Here is an 18,793-nt window from a genome sequence, read left to right as displayed (position 1 = left end):
CCAAGCTTGATTTTGAAAATAGCTTTACCTCATTCTGACACTTTACCACCTGTCACCTACTCCTTGGCTAACTATCCCTGGTAGAGTTCTAAGAAAGTCAACAGCTTCCAGAGACTTCTGTAATTTCCTTAAAGCCAATTTCATGATTTGAAGTCAGACAGATGCTAGTTTGAGAATGGAAGTACTAACGACCTGACACACTATCATTTCACAGTGTGTCAGCAGGCGAGCTGTTTAGCCTTTCAGAGCCTCAGTTTATTCTTCTGCAAAAGTAAGAACAATCATCCAGCCTTAAAGGATTGTTCATAGGATAAAAACATTTAGCACAAGACCTGACAATAGAGTTCAACAAAAGCAAAACGTTATCATCGGCATGTACCTCTGCACTGAGGATTTCTGCTCAGCAATAGGACTGTGAGACACCACTCAAATCTCACTGTCAGAGGAATACACCCAGCCTATTACATTGATCTTGGCAAGAGAATAATGTGCATTTTAGTAAATCTTCCAACAAGAGCTCAGGTGGAAAGGGTTTCCTGTCATATCCTCCAACCAACCAACAGGACTCATAACTGAGAAAGCCTGAGCATCCCAGATAATCCAATTTCCTAAGAGTTGAAAGACTCATCTTCTGCTTTTGGTAGGAAAATACTCCAGAAGCTGAGTCAACAGATACTCTCTCCTGGGACTTAGGCTAGCTCTGTGGCTCTTACTGTTAGACCTTCTCACACAGGAATCCCACGCAGGAAGTCAGACAGCAGAATGTGGGAGCTAAGCACTTGAGCCTTGAGGACACAGACCTGGGTTCAAATCTGTGCTCTACCTACTGAACATGAGACCTTGGGTGAGAAGCTTAAGACCCCTCTGCCTTGGTTTCCTCATCAATAAATCAGAGGTAAGAGATTCCACCTCATACAGTGGTGAGAAGTAAATAGAGGCATACATGTAAAACACATAGGAAGGGTCTTTGTACCTACCTAACACCCAGTAAATATGACCTATTGTTCTTAACAATGAGAACAGATAGGTCCAATGATTATTTGAGAACCTTTCTCAAAAATTACCTTAGAAGAATCCCCTATGTTCCAAACCATTTTTTGTTCCTAGTATGCCACCCAGAAACCAACCGCAAGAGCCACACGTGATTCCCTATAAACTCCACTCCCTGCAGAGAGGTGACTTTGCCATTCTCTTCAGTGTCCTCAACACCTCCAGACCTCACTGGTCTGCCTGCTCATCCTGTCATTGGAATAGGGCATCTCAGTTGACATACTGCCAAGGCACTGCCTCCCTCCCTCTCTCCCTGAGGATCTTCCAAATACAATCTGCTCTGCAATTCTCTGGAAGAAAGACACAATTTTTAAGAAAAGTGGGCCACAGACCTAACAAAAGACAGGCATCATTTTATTTTTAAGGCATCATGTAGACTTATCTGATTTGGAAGTCAATGTAAGTTGAGTCTTTCTTACCCTTTTTTGCTTTTCTTGTAAAGCTTTGTTATCTTCTCCACGGGCAGCCCATATTTCTCAGATATCTGTAATACCAATAACAAGAAGACAGATGAGCACGGAAGGAAACCCAAGTGGAGGCAAGGGGAAAGTTCCAATTTCACTCCTTGGACATTTTCCCGGGCATAGAGTGCTCTTCACTCATGAGCCAAACTCTCAAAACACTCATTTATGAGGCTCTCCCTTTGGATAGACTTTAAATCATTCAACAAAGGATTTAGCCTCATGGGAATTCAATCTATGATAGAAGTAGCATTCCAAGTCAGTCAGAAAAAGATGAACTGTAACCATGATGTTGGATGAAATAGTAGCCATCTAGAAAAAAATTTAACAAGTTACATTGGATTTCTTCTCCACTCCTTACACCAAAATAAATTTGATACAGATCAAAGATTTACATATGAAAGATAAAATCATAGAGGTGGAGGAAGAAACCATGAGTTTTTTGGATAGCCGTCATCTTAAAAAAGATCTTTCTAAACAAGACATGAAACCTAAAGAAAAAGGACACAAGGTCAACAAAAACAACACAATTTTTAAAATGTAATATAGAAAAAAAATTTAAAAGCTGAAGACAAAAAATACACTGGGTAACATTTTTGCAACACAAATGACAGAAATGGAACTAACTTTCGTAAGTTAAAAAGAACTCCTGCAAATCAAGAAAAAGATCAGCAATTCAATGGGCAAAGAAAGAAAAAAAACCTGAAGAAGCAATTCACAGAAGAAAAATAATTGGACAATGAGCATATGAAAAAATGTACCACAACAGTCATAATTTAAAAATTTAAAATTAAAACAAAGTAGGATACTACTTTTATTTTTCAAGCTAACAAAAAACTAAAACTTGATAATGCAGTATCAGCCAGAGTATGAGAAACAGCAGTTCTCATATTCTGTATTATTACTCTCACATGCAAGAATAACAAGCTCAACCCTTTGGAAAGAAATTTGGCAGAAGCTATTAAAATTTAAAATGCATGTATCCTTTGACCCACATATTCCACATCTAGTAATCGAGTCTACAGAAATACATTCAGATGTACACAAAGATTTTCAAAGCATCACTGTTTAGAATGGAGAAAACCTCATATAACAAACATCAATGAAACACATTTTAACATTTCACACTTAAAAACCGTGCAGTCGTCAAAAGAAATGTGGGAAGCCTACATGAATTCACATTAACAAAAATATTCTTAACATACTGAGGAGAAAATACCAAGTTACAAAATTGTGTATATAGTGTGATCCCACTTGTAGTTTCAAATATATATATATATGTATGTAAGTACATGAAAATATTTGAAGGGTCCACCAACCTATTAACAGGGGCTACCACTATAGAATGGACAGAAACAAGGAGATCTTTTACTTTTTATTTTGAACAATTCTGTTCCATTTATTTTATTTTTACAATGATTGTGTTTCACATTTATATAGTAGTATTTTACAGATGGATTCTCGAAAGCCCTGCTCTAAATGTCTTTTATGCTCTCTCTACTCCCAAATCAAATCTGTCTGCCCCTTCAGAACCCAGTGGCTGGTGGGGCTCACAGGCAGCTGAGAAAGGTGAAGTTTGAAACGTGGATTATTGGAAAGTCTAGCAGAGGCTGGAAAGAGAGGCTGAAGAGATCTAGAGCAGAGCTGGAAGAGCTTTGGATCCTGAGAAGAGTTCACTCTACAGAGAATGACAGATTCCCACCCTTCCATCCCTCTCACCCCGCAAGAAGAATTCCCCATCCCCTAACAAGGCTAGAAGGCAGGGGAACAGGTAAGCAGAGAGCTGCGAGAGCAACAGGAGACTGGGAATGAGCAGGGGGCCTGACAGACACCACTAATTCATCACCAATCAGATTGCCTCACAGCAGCCACATCTGAGCCAAACGAGCCAAGTATGAAAAACAACACAGCCAATGTCGGCCTGTAGATTGCAAAGAAAATTGGCAAAACTTGTGTTGGAGGCATCCATTTGAACAGAACATAAAAGAGCACTTAAGAAAAACAGAACACTTGAGAAGTATGTGCATGCAAAATTCTGATATACAAACATGATTATTGATCTAAAAACTTTTTTCAAGTTGAGCAAATGAATGAAAGCATAGGTGGTCAATTTAGCAAACTCAATAGTGTCAGGAAAAATCAAGTCAAAAACAATTTTAAAGTGAAAGCAAAAAGATAGAACATAGATAGAAATCATGAAGGAAAAGAAGAAACACTTGAAAACATCCTGGAACTTTCCAGACAAAAAGAACAAGTTACCCCAAAAAGTGATAGCCTGGCTTCAGTTTTCTCATCTCAACAATAGAAACCAAATGACAATGGACAAGAACTCTTACAGATTACAGGAAAAAAAGTACTTTACTCCATGAATCCCATCTACCAACAAGCTATCTCTCACTCATCAGGGTGAAAGAACAGTGTATTTCACCCCAGTATCTCATTTCAAAAATACGAACCCAAATGTCCATCATTGATAGACTGTATAAAGAAAATGTGGCACATATACACCATGGAATACTATGCAGCCATAAAAAATGATGAGTTCGTGTCCTTCATAGGGACATGGATGAATCTGGAAAGCATCATTCTCAGCAAACTGACACAAGAACAGAAAATCAAATACCACATGTCATCACTCATAGGCAGGCATTAAACAATTAGAACACATGGACACAGGGAGGGGAGCATCACACACTTTGGTCAGTTGTGGGGGCAGCAAGGGGAGGGATGAGGGGGGTGGGGAGGGATAACATAGGGAGAAATACCAGATATAGGTGATGGGGGGATCAAGGCAGCAAACCACCTTGTCATGTATGTACCTATGCAACAATCCTGCATGATCTGCACATGTGCCCCAGAACCTAAAGTACAATAAAAAAAATAAAAAATAAATAAAAAAAAGTACAGTCAGCCCCCAGGAGTCAGCCTTATCTCCAGGTTCTGCATCCTTGGATTCAATCAGCCATGGATTGAAAATATTAGAAAAAAATGAAAAATACAAATATAATGGCAAAAAATAATATAAATAAAAACAATAGAGTATAACAAGTATTTACATACCTTTACAATGTATTACATACTATAAGTAACCCAGCAATGATTCAAAGTATGTGGGAGGGTGTGTATGTGTTATGTGCAAATGTCTATGCCATTTCACATGAGGGACTTGAGCATCTGTGGATTTTGGTATGGGGAAGATGTCCTGGAACCAATCCTCCCAAGGACCTCAAGGGACCACTGGACTCACAAAAGAACTCCATTCAAACAGCAAATGCATCCAAATGGTGACATCAAACCACAGAAAGGGGGAAGGAAAAAAGCCACCAGTGTTGGGCTGTAAGCTTGAATATATAGCAGGGGTGTCCAATTTTTTGGCTTCCCTGGGCCACAGTGGAAGAAGAATTGTCTTGGGCCACACACAAAATACACTAACACTAATGATAACTGATGGGGAAAAAAATTCATAATGCTTTAAGAATGTTTACCAATTTGTGTTGGGCCATATTCAAAGCTATCTTGGGCCACATGCAGCTTGCAGGCCATGGGTTGGACAAATTTGGTATATAGGGTTATGTGGACTGCAAATGTGAAATGTAAGTGCTAAATAAGGATTCTGGAAGAAAAAAGGACATAATACAAAGGAAAATCTAATCGTTTTCTAGAAATAAAGCAGTAAACTATTTTTGCAAAATCTAGAATTTGGAAGTTGATGGGGAGAGGGTAGGCATTTCAACTGGCTCATTTTAGGAAGAGAGGGCAAGGGAGAGAATACAGCTCTAAAAGTCTCATCTCACAGAGAGAGTAGTGGAGCTGGAGGGTGTTGGTGGAGAAAATAGTTGGAAGTTTATTTTCAAACAGTAGAGAAGGATTACTTTAGGAATTTGAAAAATTTAGAAAAAGTAAATAATAACTTTCAAATTTAAAAGTTGAAATACAACAACTTACAGATGTAATCATTTTTGCTTGAGTGCTATGATACTGCAAAATGAAAATGCAATTATGATGAGATTCCACTTGAAAACCTTGAAAACATGCAATTACAGTGAGAGATTTCAATAGACCCTTTTTAGAATTGAACAAATCTATTAGACAGATAAGTAAAAACAGTTGAATAATATAATCATTATACTTTATATAACATAATCAAATTATACATACACACACAGACACATTCATATAAAGAGATATACACATGAATATTATAAATATTATATATCCTAAGGAGATTCATGTGTTGGGTAACAAAATAAGCTACACTGAATCACAATTCAATAAAATTAGAAATAAAAATGTTTTAAGTTTCCAGAGACGTTTAACCTCTTCGAAATACTTCTACATAACCCTGGCTGTATAGCAGCTCACCATCTCTTTAGGCAATCAAATTCCTTTAATGACTGCTTGAGAAGATAATATATCTGCCTAAAGGAACACTAGAAAGTGTCCTTGAACATCTTAATGCTGTTAATGCTGTTTCCAAACCTGATGAGACACTCAATATGTACGGTTGACAGAGCTTTCATCACTTCTCCCTGAAAACTCCCTTTGGGAGGATTTATGCTTTCTATCTTTCTCCCATGCCTGGCATCTGCACTGTTTGTCATGTCTCCTGGTGCCCATACTTGCACATGCGAATTAAAAGGGAATCGCCAAGGGGAGCTGGTTCTGCTCCCAGAGGGCTCTGAGTGAAGCTTTGCTGAAGGGATGAAGGAAGAGGGACCCAGATGTAGCCCACTCTCAGGAGTGAGCTCATTACCTTCCCCATTCCGTTGGGTTCTAGAATGACAGTTAACAGAGATGGTGACTAGAAAAAATCCTTGAAGGGCAACCTGCTTCCACATCATTTCTAGAGCTGTCATTTCCTCAGCATGGTTGATCTGAACCTGGGGTCTACAGGTGTACAAAGAGTATATATACGAACTTGGACGGGGAAAACGTTCATCCTTATTTTCACTAAGTTCAGACTGGAATGTAGCATTTTCTTCAAGTATGAACATACAGTAATAGCAGTACCTGTGTCTTTTTTATCAATGGAAACCAGATATTTCATGTCATATTAGAGTCCTGCAGATGTTCCAAAATACTGATTACATTCATTCATACCTTGAAATTACAGTAGTTATTAGTCTCACTCATAGATCATGATATTTAATGCATGAATAAGGAACACATATATTTCTATATCTCAAGCATGCTTTTTTATTATTTCGATGACTGCATATCAGTATAATTGGTTTCCTTTGTAATCATATGTATTTTATTTCATACATCTAAAAACATTTTTCTGAAAAGGGTCTGTATATTTCACCAGACTGCCAAAGGTATCCATGGCACAAAAAAGCAAGCACCCTGCTAAAAATTTTTTGCTGTATATAAGAGCTTGTTGCCTACTTGGAATTCCCATAGACTATGTTATTTGTACCTAACAACCATTCTGACCTCCTTGCTCTTCACAAGTTTTTTTGAACTTTGGTTAGTGTTACTTGGAACTTCTTTTTAAAATAAAATGAAAAATAGGGAGTTTTTTCCACTCAACACCAACCAGCTTATATCTGTGAGTTCTCCCTGTTCCGAAAGAAAAGTGAATCTGATACTTGGGTTTTCTTTTTGAGGGTTTGATTCCCAGCTCCCCAAAGCATGAAAGGAGACACCTTGGCTCACAAATCGGCTGATGCAAGTCAGTATTGAGTAAGGGGCAGAAGATCTAGGGTAGCAGCGGCACCATCCATAGCTAGCATTTATTGAATGCTTTCTGGGTCCCCAGCACACAGGTTTGTGGAGCTTTGCATCTATTATGATGCTGAGTCCTCACATCATGACAATGAAATAAGTGCTTTTGTAAGCTCTGTTTCTCAGACTAGAGAACTGAGGCTTCCAGTCATTAAGTAACTCACCCAGGATCTCTCAGCTAGTTAAGTGGCAGAGACAGAATTTGAAAGGGAACACGTGGCTGATGGCTTTTGATTCTGAACTGCTAGAGAAAATGGGCATATGTTGAGATGGTTTGGGGGCAAGACTCACAGACCCCATCCAGTATCAAGAAGCAACTGGCCAAGGGGAAAACTCTGCCTCCAGGAGGGCAAAGTCCTGCTCTCAGTGCAACTCCTGGCATCAAAGGCAGCTTACAAATGTGCCACACTGGGACAGTGTTCTCTGCCTCCATGCATGTCAGGGAGATGCACTTTGCCAAATTCAGAACCCTGGAAAGTGAGACGGGGCAGGATATCATGCAGAGGAAGCTGGCTGGCTGTCAGAGGTGACAGAAAATTCCTTCTGCCCAGGGGCTGGATGAGATCACCCACACAACCATCCTTCCTTCTATGAATGGAAAATGTGTGCCACGTGATCGCTCTGTGGGAAAAGAGTGATTCAGAGTGCTTGGGGTTTTTTGTGTTTTTCCAAGTTGTCTGAACTGAGCATGCATTTTTATAATTTTAAAAGTGCATTATCATTATTGTAAAGACTCCACGGATTTCTTTGACACCCAGGAAGATTCTAGGTCTTGGAGATATTTCATCAATGTGTTATTGGTTGTCTGATGATGTGTAATTTTTATACTTTTTTTGTGGAAAGTTCTCTTTGCCCAGAAACCTCATGTATGTGATAGGCAGAAGTTAGTGACCAATGCAGGATTCAGTCAGCCTTCTCTAGAGGCAGACAACAGAACTGCCTGCCTGTAAGTCATTACTTTCCATTATTTTTATGTAGAGTTACATGCTGTTCATTCACTGTGGGCACTTAAGGTACACCTCAAAAAAGCAGTGGACTCTTGCTTGTAAATGCTTCCTGTGTGGCTGTGTTTGACCTATCAGGAGAACCAGGTAGGATTCATGAATCGCCTTCACACATGAATGACACATTTGGACAAAACGTGGGTGCTACTAAGGCCATGAGTGACCTTTTTCTTTATAGACATCGGTTAACTTCACTGAGAGAGAATATCCCTTTCACTAGCCTCTTTGCCTTAGAGGAAACTCAATCTGTCTCCTCGCCTCATAGCACTCGCAGTCATTGTCTGTGTGTGTGTGTGTGTGTGTGTGTATAAAAAGCATAGGCTATATATATATGAGTGTATATATGTGTATCTATGTACATATGTGTATATATATACACACGTATATATGTGTGTGTCCATGTGTGTGCCCATGTGTGTCTGTTAGACACATAAAATACACTGACAAACACACACACGGACACACACACGGTATATATACATTTATAATTTCTGTGTGCTACTTTAAGTACCGTGTATATATACCGATTTATCTTCACACCAATCCTATATCCCATTTTATTATCCTCATAATACTATCACATATTATCAATCTCATTTCAGAAGGAATGACACTGGGGAGTAGAGAGGTTGAGTAACTTGCCTAGTGCAGCTGTCTGACTGCATGGGGCCACCACCACCCCTGCTGCTTCTTGCCCTTCTTGCCTGATGGCTTAGTATTGCCTAATCTCTTTTCCTTTAGTTGGGGTGAGCTGTGATTGGGTATGTTTATCCTTGTAATAACTTTTCAGCTGTAAATGTCTCCCTAATTGAACTTAAACTGCTTGAGGTCTTAAGTTGGCTCCATCACTTTGCAGCACTATCAACCCTTTGGAAATCACACCCTCTGGGCCTCAGTTTCCACATCTGTAGTGATGATGCTATTTGCCTGCCATGTTAATGGGGATATTTAAGAATGAGATGAAGCAGTGCATGTGAAGATCACGCCACCCATAGCACTCAGTCTGAGGTTATACATACAGTGGATGCCCAATTCAGTCAACAAATACTTATGCTGAAGGCTCTGGGAATACACCACAGAAAAGAAACACAGCCCCTGATCTCGTGAACTTGACATTCAACTGGGGAAGAGAAAAAGAATAAACATGGAACAAATATAACTATGTCACGTGTTGATAAGTGCGCTGAATGACAGAGAGTGGTAAAGATGCTATTTACGTAGGTGGGCTGGGAAGGCCCATCTGATAAAGCAACGTGTGAGCAGTGGCCTGCAGGAAGTGAGCTTTGTCCATATGGAGGAAGGACATTCCGGGCAGACAGAACAGCAGGGACAAAGGCCCTGAGGTGTGAGTGACCCTGTTGGCCTTCGGGGTTAGCCAGAAGGTACAGTGGCCAGAGATGCTTTATTTGCAAGATGACTAGGTAAAAATCACTAGAAATGCAGAAAGAACTGGAAACTCATCTTACTACCACCATCGCCACCACCAAATTTTTTGTCTTTAAGACAAATTCTTTGTCTTTAAGGCACTTAAAACCCTTATAACAATTTATAACAAAATTATAACAACAAAGAAGCCAAATTGAATCATCAAAGTTATGTGGATGGCTTGATTGACATAATACTAAATATGCAAATGAAAAGAAAAATAGTCTGTATTCTCCAAATGATACCAAGTATGGGAATATTTAGCAACATCTGGCTGATAAAGAACTTTTTTTCTTGTTCTATCTGGATATACAGATATGTATGGATAATGATTTTCTGGCAGGTGAAATGAAGGTCTGGGAGGTTTAGGATTACTGAATAAGAAGAATCATCTAGAAAAGTGACTCTGCTTGGCATAGATTAAACCATAATTTCATTCCTCTTTGTTGTGGTCAAAGAGTTCTTTCCAAAGCAGTAAGAGTTCAAGGATAGTACAAACAAAACTATTCTTCATGGTAGGCATTTTTCATAAGTTGCAAAGAAGGAAACCAAACATTCAAAAATGGACACACACAAGACTACACAGTCATGATCTGAAACAGGTCAGGCAAGTTTCCCAGCCCACTCTCTCCTCTCATGCTGCTGCACTTGCCCTTATGGCAGTTTCCTGACGTCACTCTCACATGGAGACTTTTTTAATGAAGGCAAACTCAAAAATATTATCTCAAGGAAGAATATAATGTCTGCTGAGTGTAAGAACAGCCCCATTTTTAAATAACAGAACTCCATCCTATCAAGCGGCTTAAATTACAGACTCCAGGAAACCTGTGTAGGCTGTAGGAATACTGTCACCATCCCCAAACTGTCCCACAAATCTGCCTGATGTGACACCTTCTGACTCAACCCTAAGCTCCTCGGAAGGAAGGGTGGCAACACTGTTCTATCAAGATGATGAATTCACATTTCACCACCAATTGCTAAGAATTACTTTTTTAAAAAGAAAAAAAAAATGAAAGCTTTTTTTAAGCTCTTCATCCTCCAGTCCAGATTTTCTTCTACATCTGAATAATGCCTGGCTGAGGATCAGAGCAATAAAAGCAGGTTCTCCAGGGGAAAGCAATCCAAATATCCCCGATGTGGAAACAGCTGCATCATCAACAGCGTTACCATCCTCTGCTCAGCTAATATCTACTGAATGTTTGTGTTAAACTCATTCAATGCTCTTGATGACTTCACTTTATGGATAAGGAAGTTGAGGCACAATCAACCTTTCAATAACTAGTTCAGGCAGGGAGCAAAACAATGTAAATATTGATAGGAAGCAGTTGTTTCTATTTCCAAAACAATTGCAAGATTCACACAGTCACACTTTTACATTAGGAGTTGTGAATTCTGCTGGCCTTGGAAAACTATGAGTTCCTTTCTCAACAGAGAGCATTTGGTCTTCCCAAGCCCTTCATGAAGGTGATAGCCTAGACCCAGGCGAATCCCAAAAATCCACTGGGATGGAATTAAGAAATAGTCTGTAGGGCCATGGCTTGGTTTAAAACTACCTTTGCAGAGATATGGAACCAAAACAGTGTCATAAGGTGACTTATACCATTCTAAATGAATAATGCATGTAGGACCTAAGGGGAGAATCAGACTCTAATACCAATTTCCAGCCAAGGTACACACCAGCCAGTGGCTCTCACGTTAGTGTGCTTAAATTCAACCAGGAAGCCTGTTACCAGTGTGATTCCTGGGCCTACTCCTATAAAATCTGATTCTGAAGATCATGGGTGGGGTTCTGAAATGGCATCTTTGTTTTTTTTTATTTTTTGTGATGGAGTCTCATTCTGTCACCCAGTCTGGAGTGCAGTGGCATTATCTTGGCTCACTGCAACCTCCGTCTCCTGGGTTCAAGTGAGTCTCATGCCTCAGCCTCTTAAGTAGCTGGGACTACAGCACATGCCAGCACACCCAGCTAATTTTTTCATAGAGATGGGGTTTCACCATGTTGACCAGGCTGGTCTTGAACTCCTGACCTCAAGTGATCTGCCCATGGGATGGCATCTTTGAAAGGTACCCCAGGTGATTCTGCTGGGCCCAGTTAGATAAGCAATGCCCTAGGTCCACAGTAATGAGTAGGGGACTAGGTTTGTGTTTAGGGGAAGCCATTTTCAACCAGTGACAGGGTTCAAAGTGATAGCCTGAGGTCAAGTATAATATCTCGATTAAACGAGTTTTCTTAAAAGTTAAGATTTTTTCCTTTTCTACTCACTGACCATTTTTTTCTGTCTATATAACTTTCAGTTGTTAAACAGTATAAGCCCCCCCACAATGATGTTATTTCGAAATTAAAAGTCAAAACAAAACATGGAGGCCGGCGTCACGTTGCCTTCTTGTCTTGAGATTTTGTTTAATGTGGGACTTTGGACTGTGGGGCATAAAGATAATTTCTTGGGAGCAGCTTTCTGCTTCTGGACTCAGGAGAGAGGACCTCCCCACATGACTTTGGAGTTTCAGATGCAGATATCTGCCCATTTCCACAGCCCTGTTCCTCCGCTGAAATTTCACATTTGTGGGGTATTACATGAGGGAATCAAGAGCAAAAATAACATTATGCCTTTTGGACTGTAGAAAAGGAGTACTTGAGAAATCCAAAATCTGAGGATTTCTACCCAAACAATGGTTTAGTAACAAAGGCTAATTGACTGTGGATTTGGTATATGCCGTGGCCGGCAGAGTTTCAGATCTGTTATCTCATTTAATCCTCACAACAACCCCATGAGACAGGCAGTATTATTGTTTCCATTTTAACGGTGAAGAGGTTAAGAAAAAGGTCCAGCTAGCAAGAGGAACAGTCAGAATCTGAACACAGGTTTCCTGAGGCCAAGCCCATATGCTGACCCCTAGGCTGTACTGTCTGTATAGTACATGTGTGTATTTGTTTTGTTTTATACACACACACATTACCAATATACATTTGTATATACCGATATAGACATACAATACGTCATACTGTATATATTTATATTATACATGTACATATTACCCATATATGAGTGTGCACTGGTAAGTGTCACTATGGTAAAGTGTCATGTACTAGTAAGGTCCTGGTCCTACGAGAACCCAAGGAACCCTGAAATGAACACTTTCTTTCCCCACCCAGGTCCCACATAAATTTAGGGTACAACTATAGTGAGCAGGAGCCACTTTTCTTCAAAATTCTACCACCTCATTTCACGGCATGCTTATGCCCTCGCTTAAACAGAGCCTGCTGTTCTTCATGGTTACCCCCAAGTTACAGGGGCTGCTTTGTCATTCCAGACGGCCCCACCTGAGGATCCTGGGGGAACATCTCTTGCATTGCTTTCCCATTTGCATAACTTAGGAAGCAAGGACATAGCTTGTGTTGGTGCTTCAAGGAAACCTTTTCTTTTTAGACATAAAGGGGAGTTAAAATCAGAATTGCCCTAAGAAATCTGACCAGAGTCAGCCTAGGGAACCTGACCTCTCTGTGGCTTACAGGGTCAAAGGATACATCCCAACCCCTCACCCTGTACCTTCAGCTAACCAAAGCAAGGCAGTTGGAATGAGCACCTGCTAAAAGCGATTAATAGCCGGATGCTGCTGTGGCGGGGACAGTAGGCAGGGGTTGCCGAGCTGCTTTTTAGATGGGAGTGAAGGTTACATTGAGTTCCACTGTGGTCCAGTGCAATTCCATCTACAGAACACTTACAGAACCGGTGAGATGCCGTGGAAGGTAAAAAGACATCAAGGCAAAAGGAAGGCTCGGAGGAGTGTAAGGAATCAATTCAGAAACAGTCTAGATCAGAGGTTCTCACACCTAGCTCATCTCGGAATATTTTTAGGAGCTCATTAAAAATACAGGTTCCCAATCCCCACTTCCTCCTTTCCTTGATCTACCTTGCAGAAGTATCTGAATCTCCAGAGTTGAAGTCAGAGAATATGCATTTAAACAACTGCTTTTGTGGTTTTTAAACACCACTGTCGCAGTTAAGTCAGTCTTGGTAATATGGTCTTAAAGGCCAGACTGGAGTATGAAATTACCCAAAAGTTGTCCAGAGAGGTCTGAATATTTTATGAGCTTTTCCAGCTTTTTATTCTATCTTCTAGCAATTTTAGATTCATTTTTGAAATCCTGGTTCATTTGAAGGGATGCAGGTCAGATTTTTGTTGCATTGATTTCTGTTTTTGTTTTTCCTTAATGTGAGGCAGATTCAGTAATGACAAACTCTATCCTATGGAAAAATCCTGTAGAACAAAAAAGATGACCTAGCCCTCCATCAGTGTTTCTTGGATGGAGGTCCTTGATGCTCCACTTGGAATTGCCTGGGGACTCGTTAACAACAGATCAAAGGGTGGCACAGTGACTTTGGTAACATTCCAACATGGTTTTTAAAATTTTCTGGTTAATTCATTTTAAAAATGAATACCAGATAGATAGATAAATAGATAGATCACAATTCACCATTTTAACCATTTTAAAGTATATAATTCAGTGCTATTTAGTAGATTCACAATACACAATATTGTACAACCATCACCTCTATCTAATTCCAAAATATTTTCATCCCTCCCAAAGAAAACCGATTAAGCGGTCGCTCCACCTCCTTCCCCCAACCCCTGGCAACCACTAACCTGCCTTTCGTTTCTATGGATTTGCTTATTCTGAATATGTCCTATAAACTGAATCATACCACATGTGGCTTTTTGAGTCTGGCTGAGCAATTCCATGCCTTGGAACATACCCAAAAGAAATGGAAACAAGTGTTCAAACAAAACTTGTCCATGAATGTGCATAGTAGCAGTATTCACAATAGCCAAAAGGTAGAAAAATTCCATGTCCATGAACTGATGAACGGAAATACAAAATGTGGTATATTTATACAGGGAAATATTATTTAATAAAAAAAAAAGAGTGAAGTCCTGATTTATACTACAACACAAAGGAGGCTCAAAAAGAGTATCCCAGATGAAAGAAATTGTATGATTCCACTTATCGGAACTATCCTATATAGTTTAACATTCGGCTTCATAACCCAAGACACTGTTCCAATGCAGCGGTTTTCCAAACCAACCAACAATTTTAAACTGTGTTCCTGGCAGTCATGTTGTCTCTATCACTATAAAAAAACAAATCTTCGACAATATAGTTGTACAGGGCAGTGGAGGAGGAAGGGGTTGGGAGTAGGGGGAGTTAGAGATTATATTCGGAGTTCTATTACAGTTATATTCAGGTGAATAACATATAAATAAAATGTAAAACAACTTTTTGCAAGCCCAAGGTGGGTAATACGAGACAAGAATCAGGGATAGGAAGGGAAGACTCTTACTGCAAATCACTATAATTCTGCGTTAATTTTTTTTCTTAACCAAGAAATTGTATTTTTATTCTGGACACTTGTTAATTGCTTTTGTTTTGTATATATTTGAGAGTTAATCATGTCTAATTTGGTTTCATACCAGGAGACATGTGAGAACTCAGTTTTACCCTTCTCCACAGCATCTAACTCTGATTAGCCTTAAACTGACAGAGAATTAGCAGTTTTTCAGTTTCCTTCTCCTTAAGATGCTAATAAGCCTTGACAGTACAGAGATCAATGCCTCCACAAATCTCAGGTTTTCATTGTTCTGCGTAAAGCTTATTCTGAAACCACCTCGGTGGCTGCATGTTAGTACACAGATTCCAGAAGGGAGAGAACAGAGCAGGTTTCCTGGAGGCTGCAAGGGGCACATGGCTTACCGCTTCCATCAGGCCCTTCACCGTGGGAGACTTCAACATCAACGCATCGAAAACATCGTCAGTCTCTTTCCTCACGTACAAGAGCACTGGAAGAGAAAGGCAGGAGAGCCACGTGACCAAGGGCCCACACAATTCCACCGCTGCCCCAGGGGACTGTTTCCTGTCACATAGGTGTTGCAGGCTGGCACCTCCTTCAAAGCCTCAGACCCCTGGCCCAGACGACATTCAACAAGGGTGACTGAGACATCTCCATAAACAACCTGTGGCTAGGGACTATTAAGGATTGATTCAATGAGATAAACCAACAACCCGGCTGTAAGATGCTTTGACATCAGTGTTCCCATTGGAATTTCTCCAGATGGGTACATGACATCTCCTTCTACAGCCTCTTTCTTCTACGTTATCTGTTCCTTTGACAAATATTACTGAATGTCCACCTGGGCCCAGAGGCTGTGCATGCTAGGAGCTGGGGTTGTAGCAGTCATAGCCCCTGTCCTTAAGGAGTTTGCAGTCCCTTTAGAGAAGCAGGCATGCCTCACATAAGCAGACTAGACACAGGTTATGAAGGAAATGACATAGGGGCCTGGCCTTGACCTGTAGGGGTTGAGGGAAAGCTCCTGGAAGGGTCCTTTGAAAGAGAGATCCAAGTTGTGAATTGTGTGTGCATCAATGCAGGCAAGTGACGAGGTGGGAGCAGTGGGGAGAAAGAGAGGAGAGGGAGAGCAAACTCCAGGCAGGTAACCAGCATGTGCACAGGCCAGGGAGGGAGACGGACACTGTCTGAGACCAGGGAAGGAAGAGACTTAGGATCTGGAGTCCCACAGGGCTGGCTTTGACCCCAGAGTGCAATCCCTGCTATGGGCCCTGGTCATTTAAAGTCTCCAAGTCTTGGTCTCTGTGAAGCAGAGATAATAATATCTGCCTTGCAGGGCTACTGTGAGGGTTAAATGAAATAAAAGCCATGTGGCTTGCTTAGCCCAGGGCCTGCTTATAGCAAGTACCCGTCCTCAATCAATGGGGGAGCAGCTGTCACAGCTCTAGTGCCCTCGGTGAGGTGGAGTAGAGCTTTCCTATTTCTTTCTCTGCAAAATAACATTCTGAATTTGAGAATGTAGAGAGTATAAGAAATGGTAGGGAGGTCTCAGCTATCTTTAAAGATGTACACACTCAAGTTCAGAGAGGCTGAGACACTCCCCCTGGGTCCCACAGATGTGACAGCTGCTGGCAGATGTTCCTTCTGCCAGCCTTGCCCTTCACCTGTCCCCATCCTTACAGCAGTTGTATTCTGCGGCTGAGCTCCCAGAATAAACTTGGAACTGTCATTCAGAGGCTACCCTCATCCCCACTGAGCAGTTTCCCTCTTCCCAGGGAGATGGCTTCTGATTCTTCCTTCAAAGGGAATGAAGAGGGTTAAAGCTGAAGCCCCGTGCCCATCTAGGGAAAATGCACGGGTCAAAAAACCCTGCCAACTCTGGGTACCAGCGACACTCAGATACCAACGAAGTTGAAGCTAGAAAATGCAATCAGCTCTCATCCAAACTCCCACCCCTTCTCCCTCTCCTCCCAGTCCCAGAGGACTTCATTAAAGCTGGTTGCTTCACAAAGGCCAAGTCTACACGGGTACACGTGGCTTCTGCCTGCATTTATTTTCTGCAGGTTGTGGATGTTCAATTAGTGTGTGGGGGGGGGGCGGGGGGGGAGGGTGGGGAGAAAGAAAAAAAATAAAGAACAAGTATTGCTGATTCTCTTCTCTTTACCAAATATAAAAATAAAGTACCAATTAAATAAATAGAATGTGCCTCCAAAGATTTCCAAATTTAGTTCTTTGGAAGGAATATTTTGTAGCCTTCATTTCGGCTAAAATAATCTAATGACCTAATGGCTATTACAAGAGGACTCAGTGTTAGCAGTACAAGGAAAAATAATTAGAATACAGGACCTCAGTTACATCCAGATAAGGAAAATTCAAGTCAAGGAAAAAAGCCATTGGTTACTGCTGCAGATGAACAGTCTATAACTTCTCTCTGCAGCCCCAAATAGGAAACGAAAAGTAATTTCCAGCAGGCTGACCCCTAAATTACATTATTTTATTTTGAGACAGAGTCTTGCTTTCACCCAGGCTGGAGAGCAGCAGCATGATATTGGCTCACTACAACCTCAGTTTCCTGGGTTCAAATGAATCTCATGCCTCAGCCTCCTGAATAGCTGGAATTACAGGTGTGTGCCACCACATACGACTAATTTTTTGTATTTTTAGTAGAGAGGGGGTTTCACTATGTTGGCCAGGCTGGTCTAGAACTCCTGGCGTCAAGTGATCCACCTGCCTGGGCTTCCCAAAGTGCTGGGATTACAGGCATGAGCCACAGCGCCCCACCCCACAAACCATATTCTCTTACGAATACTGTTTCCACTGGATTTACGAATCTCTTCTTTTGAAATCATGGTCTTCGAAATGATACGGCTGCTACTTTTGCTTCAGGTGTGGCTGGAAAGCGTGAAGGGAGCACCGTGCCATGTTGATGGGCCTGGGAAAGGCACCAGGCAGGGCAGCTCCACCATTCCCCTTCTGGGCCTGTTGACAGCAAATCGTGGGGCGTGCTGGGCTCACAGCTTACCCGCACAGCTTTCGCAGGGAGTCAGCTTTCATTACTCTGTAATAATCACTCTGCTGATAGTTGCAAGAACAACCATACGCGTCACAGGCATTGCGCAGCCAAAGGCAGGTAGCCACATGGCAGCCCACAAGGGACTCCCACCCGGCTACCTTGACAAATGGCCACAAAGGCAAAAACCAGCACTCATGGCATTAGTGATAATTATGCTCATTCTCTCCTTTTGGAGAACTTCTAACAAATGAACAATAGACAAAGTCACTGAGCCTGATTCTCCTACTTGTCAAAGACCGGCTCAGTGGATGCTCCAAGCAAGGGGTCCTCCGGTAACTCCACTGACCTTTTCTCAAGAAAAGTCACACCTGGGGAGAGTCCTTCATTGCTGAAAGGTTACAGCGCCCTCAAGTGTCTATGATTCAGATGTTTCAAAGGCCACAGCCCAATACAATTTCTAGTGGCAAGTTTGGTGCTGGTTTCACAATCTCAAAATAATCTGAATAACAGTCTTTGGGTTAGCCTCAGGCACTCTATGTGAAGGCTAGCTATAATTAGTTTTACCTGTGCGATTCTCCGATTCCTGATTTCCATGTCACTGCCCTGACTCTATAGAAAAGCCATCCGAGAATGAAGTTCAAATGTACTGCAATATTTGATGGTGAGTTTGTGAAGTCAGAAATTCTTTTAAAGGTTTGGCGGGGCATGGTAGCTCACACTTGTAATCTCAGTACTTTGGAAGGCAGGCAGATCAAGACCAGCCTGGGC

General features: G+C 41.2%; 1 protein-coding gene across 5 annotated transcripts in view; it reads right to left on the bottom strand.

Annotated features, from left to right (window-relative positions):
- GRHL2 (grainyhead like transcription factor 2) overlaps positions 1-18,793 on the bottom strand; it is a 185,177-nt gene that overhangs the window by 5,357 nt on the left and 161,027 nt on the right. For all 5 annotated transcript variants that reach the window (XM_074386986.1, XM_003940680.4, XM_010351422.3 and 2 more), the window contains exons 14-15: positions 15,420-15,505; positions 1,470-1,534 (exon numbers count right to left, since the gene is read on the bottom strand). In XM_074386986.1, the coding sequence (XP_074243087.1) occupies positions 1,470-1,534; positions 15,420-15,505 (151 nt within the window). The remainder of the gene's footprint in view (positions 1-1,469; positions 1,535-15,419; positions 15,506-18,793) is intronic.

Source organism: Saimiri boliviensis, chromosome 15, assembly GCF_048565385.1.
Source record: "Saimiri boliviensis isolate mSaiBol1 chromosome 15, mSaiBol1.pri, whole genome shotgun sequence".
Taxonomy (NCBI): Eukaryota; Metazoa; Chordata; class Mammalia; order Primates; family Cebidae; genus Saimiri; species Saimiri boliviensis.
Note: the sequence above shows the minus strand (reverse complement) of the source record. Positions and strands in the feature narration are given on the sequence as shown.